This window comes from Haliotis asinina, chromosome 4 (genome assembly GCF_037392515.1).
Source record: "Haliotis asinina isolate JCU_RB_2024 chromosome 4, JCU_Hal_asi_v2, whole genome shotgun sequence".
In the NCBI taxonomy this organism is placed as follows: domain Eukaryota; kingdom Metazoa; phylum Mollusca; class Gastropoda; order Lepetellida; family Haliotidae; genus Haliotis; species Haliotis asinina.
This window is the reverse complement of record NC_090283.1, coordinates 65830412-65841765: the sequence shown is the minus strand read 5'-3', so window position 1 is coordinate 65841765 and position 11354 is coordinate 65830412. Positions and strand designations below refer to the sequence as shown.

The 11354-nt window shown below is 40.6% G+C and overlaps 1 protein-coding gene across 1 annotated transcript in view; it reads right to left on the bottom strand.

Moving 5' to 3' along the window:
* Positions 1 to 2988: 2988 nt before the first annotated feature.
* The window catches only part of LOC137282662 (methionine--tRNA ligase, mitochondrial-like), a 33649-nt gene continuing 25283 nt past the window's right edge, over positions 2989 to 11354 (bottom strand). Inside the window, exons 10-12 of the mRNA XM_067814450.1 lie at positions 5452 to 5563; positions 4144 to 4335; positions 2989 to 3512 (exon numbers count right to left, since the gene is read on the bottom strand). Of these exons, the coding sequence (XP_067670551.1) occupies positions 3160 to 3512; positions 4144 to 4335; positions 5452 to 5563 (657 nt within the window). The 3' untranslated portion in view covers positions 2989 to 3159. The remainder of the gene's footprint in view (positions 3513 to 4143; positions 4336 to 5451; positions 5564 to 11354) is intronic.

Here is an 11354-nt window from a genome sequence, read left to right as displayed (position 1 = left end):
TTTGTGTGCAGATTCCTTCAGTGTTGTTACAACCCCTAGTGTAGACTACACAACCTTGGTGCGGGTGTAAAAGGCGTGGAATCAACTTTGTGTGCAGATTCCTTCAGTGTTGTTACAATCCCTAGTGTAGACTACACAGCCTTGGTGTAGGTGTAAAAGGCTTGGAATCAACTTTGTGTACAGATTCTTTCAGTGTTGTCACAATACCAACTGTGCAGTACACAACTCTGTGCACTTCAAAGAATCCACGAAAATGTTGGTAGATGACCAGATGGTGGCGACATGAATACGTGGCTGGTACTGAAATGTGCAGTAAACTTCAACAAAGTGACTATGTGTCCCAGTACACCCAGTTGTGTAGAGGTACCTCGTAAGATCCAACAACAAACAATGGTGATGAATGATGAGATCAAATCGTGGCTACAAGAACATAACATACCTTTCACACAATCAAAGTTGAAGGCTGAATTGCCTACGTTCGCGCGGCCACACATGTAATGTCGATGAAATTCTGAAAACCCATGGTCATACTGTTCTCGGATTACCACCCTATCACACCAATTTCAATGCCATAGAATAAATTTGGGCGAATTTGAAAAATTGGATTGGGTCCCACAACTTAGATTAAAAAGTAGCTTCTGTACAGAGTGTTTGCGAAGAACAATTGTCATCTATTGGCCAAGAGAAATGGTCAGACTCTTGCAGACATGTGATGGACATTGTGGATCGTTACTGGCATCGAGAAATTAACCGAGAGGATGAAATCGAAAAAATTGTTATCGAACTTAGCTTCGCTATTGATGATAGTGATATCAGTGATTTGACTATGAGCAGCAGATTCAAGAGACTTACATATAGCAAATAGCAGATAAACTACCACTGAGCAATCAAAATACTAGTGAGTAAGTGAGTTTAGTTTTACATCGCACCTGGCAATATTCCAGCTGTATGGTTGCGCTCTGTAAATAATCAAGTCTGGACCAGAATATCCAGTGATCAGCAGCATGAACATCGATCTGTGCAATTGGGAACCGAGACATGTGACAACCGACTCTGACCACCCGATCCCGTTACTCGACAAGTAATGTAAGGATGGGTTCCTGAAGGCCTATTCTACTGACCTTCACGGGTCAATCAAATTGCTACGTCTTCTTTATTTTATTTATAAGGACCCTGTTTCAAATTTACATACATGTGCTATTTCATCCCCCTGAGGACAGCACAATCATATTATCCATAACATATTCACACACCTTCACACAAATTAGGCTAGGACATATATAAAATGGACTGCACCGCTATTCAGATTCACAGGTTCGAATGACAGGTCAGCACTATTCTTAAAATCGTCTCACAGTAAGACTTCTTCCCAGGATGTACTATTTCTTAACTCAATATTTACATGAACACTTCAGTTTATATGTTACCCAGTATATATCGTCAAAGATCAACTTTTTTGCCCTAATATTTTCCATACTAGGAATGAATCCACATTTGTTAAATTACTATGCTGACGCTCTACCTCAGGGCCACCAGGCCGACAAAGACGCCAGGGTTAAATTGTCTGTTTATAGTTAGACCTACTGTCATTACTTTGATTTTACTGGCGCTTCAGTTCCTGTTATGTAGCTTCATTACACGATCATCTCATTATCCATCATTGATGGTTTATATGTAAAATAAAGCACTGCTCCTCGGTTATGGTTGGGAAGGTAAGCACTAAACAAAAGGGTGAGCAAGACTTACTTCTCCCTGCCCTCCAGTCTTGGGTCCTGTTTACCATAACCTCGGTTCCTTCAGTGTTGTATCCTAACAGGGTCTCAGCACTATATCACCCGTGAAGGCCCCGGGGTTGAATAGGCCTTCAACAACCAATGCTTGCCAAAAAAGGCAACTATGCTTGTCATAAGAGGCGACTAACGGGATCAGGTGGTCAGGTTGCCTGACTGGGTTGACACATTATTGATTACGCTATCTCTGTGGTCCATATGTGATTTTGTTTTGTATTGTCAAGCTGGTATAATGCACAACTGTTACGGTTAAAAATTTACCGTGACAACAATGTAAGAAATCCCCTTGTGAACCAGCAAAACATCTGAGTTAGCTAAAGACTCATCAGAAAAAGGCAAAATATCCTTCAAACTCAGAGACTGAAGAGCTCCAGGATCACTCAAGATAATAACGGGCCATGGGGTAGAATTATCTCCCATAAGTGACACAGAACCCTTATACACAGAGGGCAAAAAGTCCTTCCGAACTACAGAATCTGGAGACTTACTCTCACAGACAAAACTCTCCTCAGAACCGCCTGGAAAGAAAGGCTTAGATGCGATGGACACAAAAGCATTTGGGGAACCTGTAGCCTGATTTTTAAACTGGAGTTTGTAACATGAAGACACTAAATGACCTGGCTTCTTCCAATACGCACAAACTGGATCAGAACCACTGGTAGTCTTAGGCATTGACTGAAAAGTATCTGACTGCTTGCCACTAGAATTTGAACCTGTTCTAACACCACTGTAACTTGCATGTCCTGAGGTCTTAACCGAGGAAAAGCCCTTTTGGCCAGAAAACTTTGTTTTACCTGGAGACTTAAAAGAACTCTTGTGAGTCAAACAATAATCATCTGCCAACATTGCTGCCTTATGTAAGTCATCAACCTTTTGTTCTTCGAAATAAGTCTTAAGGTCAGCATGAACACTCTGCTTGAAATCTTCCATCAACACTAACTGTCTCAAATCATCAAAATCTGTGACCTCCTTAGACCCACACCACCTATCAAACAATGTTTCCTTTTATCCAGCAAACTCTACAAAAGTCTCATTGTCCCACTCCCACTCATTCACATCACTGCCACGCTTGAAATCCCGTCAACGCCTGACCTACATTATCTGCTGTCGCACTGATCGCTGTGTTGACATTTTGCATAGCTGTTCTCTCTCACACCAAGACCAAGAAATATCGGGATTGCAAAGACAGCAGATTTAGTATGGATACATACATTTAATTCAAATCACACTTCAAGGACTGTATAAAATATGTCACTGGTGCACAAAGCAGTATTAGCATTTTGATGACAATGACACGCAAACAAGGACGAAGGATAATCAAGAATTTTTGGTGAAAGTGGGATTCCTACACAAACTACTAATTCTTGCATCACTTTACTCTTTTCAGCAACACAGATGTATCTGTTCCAAGACTCACTGGTTCATCTTTGACAAAGTCCTCATAAATACTATTAACTGTCCTACTGTCTGCACCAATACCAAGTTTAGTCAAAAGTCTGTGGGCCATATTTGGTATCACAGGTTGCATAAGTATCCCACAAGTCCTCAGTGTTTCCATAGCAACATGTAAAACGGTGTTGAGATGTTCTGATTGGTCCATCTGTTTGGTCAGTTGCCATGGCTTGTGGTGGTCGAACATTGCATTTGTCTGATGGAGAACAGACATCAGCTCATCAAGAGCTTTGTATATTGTCAGATTCTGGTAATGTTCATCCACAGAGTCTGAAAACATGAAGGAAAAATATTTATTATCATGAAAACTGATGTCAATAGGTGAAATAAACACTTTGAAAACTTCACTTTCTGAAGTTTGTTGAAAACTGAACACCTCATTTGATCAGCAAGTAAAAAAATCGAATCACTGAAAAATCCTTAAATTTCAAAAAAAAAAAAGAATTTGAAGAAATAACACGCACGCACGCACGCACGCACGCACGCACGCACGCACGCACGCACGCACGCACGCACGCACGCACGCACGCACAAAAGGGCAAATCTCAGTGTTGGTGACGGTACCACAGCTTGTTCAGCATGACTCTTCATATGCATGACCCGGTGGGACAATTGGCACAAATGAAGGTCGAGTTAACTTCATTAAATAGGGGAGCAGAGAATGTTCAACTTGGTTGCTCAGGCATGATGACAATCAACTGACAAAGGTGCACCCTTTCACAATAACTCCCACGCAGTTGCGACACGAATTGCAACAATATTCACTTGATGAGGTGAGTGAGTGAGTTGAGTGAGTTTAGTTTTATGTCGCACTCAGCAATATTCCAGCTATATAGTGGGGTCTGTAAATAATCGAGTCTGGACCAGACAATCCAGTGAAATCTAGACATGGCTATAATACCTGGCAGTGTCTTCAATGTGTTGTACATATGGATTTCCTCGGCACAGAAGTGGGTATCTAAAGCATGGGAATTCAGAGGAGGGAAGACCTGGGCACGGTTGATGCTGGACGACGTGCACCGATGGAGTAGGTTGCCAATGGTGTTGACAAGGCCGCTGTTGATTGTCTCCATCACTTTCCGGTCAGTGTAATCTGGGGAGGAATTTATGAAGGCATTTTAACACAAATCCTTATGCCACAGTCAGCAAGAATTCAGATTTATCACACATGGCCTGCTCCACAAACCTCTAACTTTCATAATATTCTAGGTATATTGGGATGATAAAGGGTAGAAGCATACTTGATATCTCCAGTGTATACGTTCCCATAAGTCTCCACTATACCATGGACGCATCTACGTCTCAGGCCAATACATTTATTACCTCCCTTGGTGCTGGCTTTTTATCCAATCAATTGTATACGCTGGGAAGTTGATCAAACCATCACAAGTTGATCACAAGTCATTTTCGCTTTTCAAATCATCTAACCGATTAAACTTGGCAACACGAACCATGCAGGGGTTCTCTCAAAGAGGTAAAGGGAGTTCTTGCACATATTATTTTAAAGTTTCGGGCCTATACATTTGCCTGGATGCCTGTATGAGTTGCACTGCAAGCAAACCTTCGCATTTGCGACCGCTACCTTTGTTGACACTGACAAGCTCGGTCATAAATGGAGCCTAGCTGATTGGCTTTTGTGAGAATGCAGTGCCAGGAAGGAGAGGTAATAAAATTATAGAGCCGACCAGTAGATGCATCCAGGGTAAGGTGGAGATTTATCGGAACGTATATCCTGCAGATATCGAGGATGGGGTAGAAGTGAAAAAAAGAAAAGATGAGCTGGAGTTCTCAGGTGTGAAGATGTTTAAACAATTCACAACAATGAACCCAGCATGACCAAATCTGTGGAATTCCTTGGAACCTTACAAAATTCTCATCCCTGGCTATATGCCACTGGTCTGTATCTGTAGATGTTCAAGTCTGGACCAGACAATACAGTGATCTACATCACAAACACTGATCTCTGCTATTGGGATACAAATAAATGTGTCAACCAAATTAGCGAGTCTGACCCCGTGATCCTGTTAAATGCCTCTTACGATCAAGAGATCTTTACATTATGGTGATCGTGACTTGCATACCTTAACACATTGATTAATGATCAGTGGAACTCTTCAACCACATTTTGGAAACATTCTATAACCTGAGTATGCATGGTGTATCTGTGTACACATTAGGATGGTGTATCTGTGTACACATTAGGACATACTTCCATCAGAGTGTGGGGTCCCTTCTTTCAACAGGAAGTATCTCAGTCCATCCATGGTATATCGGTCCATGCAGTCAGTGGGGTCCACCACATTCCCCAGGCTCTTTGACATCTGTGGGACGGACACAAACACACATGGTCAACACTCAACTGTCCAGCAGCCACAAACACTGACGAGCACTGAGAAACACTGATCTACACTGAGCAGTACTGACCAACATTAACCAACACTGACCAACACTGGCCAGTACTGACCAATACTAAAAAGTGCTGACCAGTACTGACCAACACTGACCAGTACTGACCAACACTAACCAGTACTGATCAGCACTGTGCAATACTGTGCAGCACAACAAGGTTTAAGTCCCTTCGTATATCCATTTAATTCGTTTATGGTCACAAGTATATACTGAAACATACATCAAGCAACTAGAAGATTAATCAAGATGATATATTGCCAAAGTATTGTGCACTTAAGCTGTGATACGATACAAATTCCTATAAGGGTGGCAATATGACATGTATCACGATGCTGACATCTTTAGTTGTAACTCTAACTATGAAACAAGTTGAGATTAAAACAAAACCATGTATTTCATGTTTAAAGTATTTCATCAGTCTCCACCAGCACTGTTCAATGTTCATTCAGAAACGAGATAATTAAGTTTACACATGGATATATTCTGATAACATGCCAGCGTTATGTCTGATGCATTTCTGGACACAAAAATTTCATAGGAAACATTTAATTATGATGGGAAAAAATATGTAAGCATATATTCTAATCCTGAAATAAGAGCTATCTTTTATCTTGACAGATATTGGAAATATTCAAAGTTAAGCATCGATTTATCGTGGCTCATCTGAAGTACTGTATTGGGATATACAACAAAGCAAAACTTTGTATCAATTTACTGTATCTGTGGCCCATGGATCAACACCTTAATCGTTCAGTAAATATGCCTTCACATTTACTGGGACTACAGCTCATTTCTTAACACCAAATCAAACAGTAATTTCAATAAAAGTTACTTATGTAACTTTTTACCCAAGTGACCAACAAGAGTCATCAGAAGACGACATATCCCCCTGGCCCCATCATATATGAAAGGACAAATCATCTGACAGTCCAAATCGTTTCCATGGAAATCATGAAAAAACATAAATGTCATATACCTGTAAACAGCAAAAGCAACAAGAACCATCAGAAGATGACATATCCCCCCGGCCCCCACATGTTGCAAAATGTGAGATAATCTGAGAGTTACTCATTGTTTTTTCAGACTAAGTTTGAATTGTTTCCAAGGAATTCATGAAAATTATATATGCCATATATCTGTAACCAGCAAAGTCACAATATCAAGATCTGTCTCATATATCTGCCAAGATCTGTTGAAAGATATGAAATGGTTTTCGAGTTGTGCTCTGGGAACGAAGCCCACCCCTCCATTTTGAGACTAAGTCCGAAACATTTCTATGGAAATCAAGAAAATAATACATCACGAAAACCTTTAAAAACCAAAAGGCACCACTTTGCGGTCTGCCACACATATCTAGAAAGTTTTACTAACAGATATTAAGAAGTTTTTCAGTTCTGCTCTGGAAATGAAACACACCTCTCACTTTTCAGACTAAGTCTGAAATGTTTCCATGGAAACCGAGAAAATAATAAATCACAAGATCCTGTACATAGCAAAAGGCACCACTCTGGGGTCTGCCACACATATCTACCCTGTAACACTGAAAGATATTAAGAAGTTTTTGAGTTCTGCTCCGGAAACGAAACACACCTCTCACTTTTGAGACTAAGTCACTTTTGAGACTAATTGTTTCCATGGAGACCAAGAAAATAGTAAATCATAAAAACCTGTAAATAGCAAAAGGCACCACTATAGGTTCAGACTCGTATATCTACCAAGTATTGCAGAAAAATATTGAATGGTTTTTTAGTTGCTCCACAAACGAAGCCCATCCCTCCATTTTGAGACTAAGTCCGAAACGTTTCCATGGACACCTAAAAAAATTGAAATCACAAAAACCTGTAAATAGCAAAAGGCACCACCTTGGGGTCTGCCTCAAATATCTGCAAAGTTTTGCAGGAAAGATATACTACCGACAAGAAATAAGGGAACTAATGAAATAATAGCGAATTTGAAACTGCTTTAAATATCCACTAAATCAATTTTAGGAGTCAAGTTCAATATCTGGTGTGTCCACCATGTTGGGCAACACATTCATGGCACCTTGATGGCATGCTGTTAATCAATTTCCGGATGGTTGGCCGTGGTATTGCCCGCCATTCCTCTTGGAGAGCTGCACCAAGCTAGGCCAGGGTGGCGGGTCCTGGGTCCCTGGCGTACACCCTTCGACCAAGAACGTCCCAGAGATGTTCAATTGGGGACAGGTCTGGGGACTTAGAGGGCCAGTCCAATGTCTGGATACCTACTTGTCGGAGATAAGCGGAGACAATTCGGGTCCGATGTGGTCTGGCATTATCATCTTGGAATACAAAATTTTGGCCGATAACTCTAGCCAATGGAGCCACAACAGGACGCAATATTTGGTGAACGTATCGCTGACCAGTCAGGCTCCGTTAATGATGACCAAATCTGATCGTCTGTCATGTGTAATCCCACCCCAAACCATGACACTAACACCTCCATATCGATCATGGTCAAGAATTGCTGCTCTGGCATATCGCTCCCCGCTCCGACGCCAACAACGTTTTCTGCCATCTGTGAATCGTAGGCAAAACCTTGACTCACAAGAGAACATGGTGTAACGCCAATGGCGCATAGCCCGTCCCTGATGCTGCCTAGCCCATGCCAATCTTTGGCGCTTATGGTGAGCTGAAAGGGTGACACCCTTAAAAGGCCGTCTTGCTTTCAGACGAGCTTGATAAAGTCGGTTTTTAACGTTTGAGGTTGAATTGCGTCTTCCAGTGAGTGTGCGGAATTCTCTATTGATGGCAGGGGCCACTTTACACCTATCGCGTAGAGCAATTAACGTAATGAGACGATCCTGTCGTGGTGTCGTTGATTTTGGTCTACCACGCCCAGGTCTCGTTGCAACCCCACCCGTTTGACGGTACTTATCCCAGGCGTGAAATTACACTTTTTGATTTACCCATCTGCCGGGCAACTTCACACAATGATGTCCCCCCCTCTATCATCCCCATAATTCTCCATTTTGTTGCTTCACCGAGATACTGCCTCGGAGGCATTTCTGTCAGTAAGTGTCAATCTCTATTGCATTAGTGATTGCGACTTCTCCAGTACATTTACAGGAGTTAACTTTTGTATGCACGTGTTGGGCATGCATTATGCGAAATTCCATTGTCATTAGATGTTGTGTTTGGGAGATACGCCACAATAACGGACCCTGTCACAGTCAAAGTCATCTACGTTCAATTTCTTGGTTCCCTTATTTTCTGTCGGTAGTATATTAAGAAGTTTTCAAGTTGTGCTCAAGAAATGAAGCTCATCCCTCCATTCTGAGACTGAGTCAGAATCATTTCCATGGAAACCAAGAAAATGATAAATCACAAAAACCTGTACATAGAAAAAGGCACCACTCTGGGGTCTGCCACACATATCTACCTGGTTTTACTGACAAATATTGAGAAGTTTTTGAGTTCTGCTCCAGAAGCAAAACACACCTCTGACCTTTGAGACTAAGTCCGAAAGGTTTCCATGGAAACCAAAAAAATTTGAAACCACAAAAACCTGTAAATAGCAAAAGGCACCACTTCAGGTCCTGACTGATATAATTACCAAGTTTTACAGAAAAATATTGAATGGTTTTTGAGTTGTGCTCTGGAAGCGAAGCCCATCCCTCCATTTTGAGACTAAGTCCGAAACGTTTCCATGAAAACCGAGAACATTTGAAATCACAAAAACCTGTAAACAGCAAAAGGCACCACTTCAGGTTCTGACTTCAGGTTTTTGAGTTCTGCTCTGGAAACGAAGCCCACCCCACCATTAGACTAACACCAAAATGTTCCATGGAAAAACAAAAATAATATAGATGCCAAAAATCTGTAAATAGCAAACGGCACAACCATAGGCTGCGATTACTATATCTATCAAATTTGGTCTAAAATATTGAACAGTTTCTGAGTTATGCTCCGGAAACAAAATGATTACGGACGGAGGGTCGGACGGATAGATGGACAGACGAGGCATCAACTTCAAGCACCACTTCAAGATCTGTTTCATATATCTGAAGAGATCTACTGAAAGATATTTTGAAGTTTTTGAGTTTCTGCTCCTGAAACAAAGCCCATCCCTCTCTTTCGATACCAAGTCCAAAATGTTTCCATGGAAACCACGAAAATAAGTCACAAAAATCTGTAAATAGGAAAATGCACCACTTTAGGCTCTGAATGTTATATCTACCAAATTTTACAGAAAAATATTGAATGGGTTTTGAGATATCCTCCGGAAAAGAAGCCCACCTTTTAGACTTATGTTCAAATCATTTCAATGGAAACCCAGAAAATGATAAATCACAAAAATCTGTAAATAACAAAAGGCACTGCCTTACATATCTGTCAAGTTATGCTGAAAGGTATTAAGAAGGTTTTGAGTAGTGCTGCAGGAACGAAGCCCATCCCTCCACTTTGAGGCTAAGTCAGAATTGTCTCAGTGGAAAACTGGAAATGATATATTACCCAAATCTGTAAATAGCAAAAGGTAGCACTTTGGGGGCTGCCTAACATATCTGTCAAGTTTTGCTGATAGATATTAAGAAGTTTTTGAGTTCTGCTCCGAAAACACAGCTCATCCCTCCCTTTTGTGACTAAGTCAGAACCGTTTCCATGGAAACCCAGAAAATTTCAAAAAGACAAAAATCTGCAAATAGCGAAAGGCACCACCTTGGGGTCTGCCTCAAATATCTGCAAAGTTTTGCAGGAAAGATATTAAGAAGTTTTCAAGTTGTGCTCAAGAAATGAAGCTCATCCCTCCATTCTGAGACAGTCAGAATCATTTCTATGGAAACCCAGAAAATGATAAATCACAAAATCCTGTAAAAAGCAAAAGGCACCACTTTGAGTTCTGCAACAGATATCTAACAAGTTTTGCTGACAGATACTAAGAAGTTTTCTAGTTGTGCTCTGGAAACTAAATACACCTCTCACTTTTGTGACTAAGTCTGAAATGTTTAGATGGAAACTGAGAAATAAGTAAATCACAAAAATCTGCAAATAGCAAAAGGCAAGACTTTAGGTTTTGACTAATATATATACCAAGTTTTGCAGAAAAATATTGAATGGTTTTTGAGTTGGGTATGCTTCAGAAACAAAGCCCACCCCTCCCACTGGACTAAGACTAAAACGTTCCATCGAAAAAATAAAAATGCCAAAAATCAGTAAATAGCAAAAGGCACAATCACAGGTTCAGTTTATTATATCACCAATTTTAATGTTAAAATACTGAATAGTTTTTGAGTTATGCTCCGGAAACAAAATGATTACGGGTGGACAGATGGGCAGACAGACTAGGTGACTACTATATCCCCCTGCATTATATGCCCAGGGGATAAAAACACACATGTAGTCAGTGTGTGTTATTTTGAAACATATTTGACAAAAGTGGTGTCCAAAAGTTGGGTTGACAACCAACTATTGGAATGCTATTGCAGTAGCATTTTTCTCCTTGGTTTGTCTCATTTGAAGTCATGTCCAAAATGAATGTATAGTTTATATGAAAACAAAAACAAGTTGAAGAAGTTTCAGTCTCTTTCGATAACTGGCAAGAAACTTGAAACCAAGACAAAGTAAACAGTCGTTTGTTTAAGGGGTAACAGGGCAGATAACTCTAAATCAATGTGAACGAATCAGGTACTTCCTGTATCTTGCACTGCATATTTACTAATGGAAGTTAATTACTAAACTATCCAGT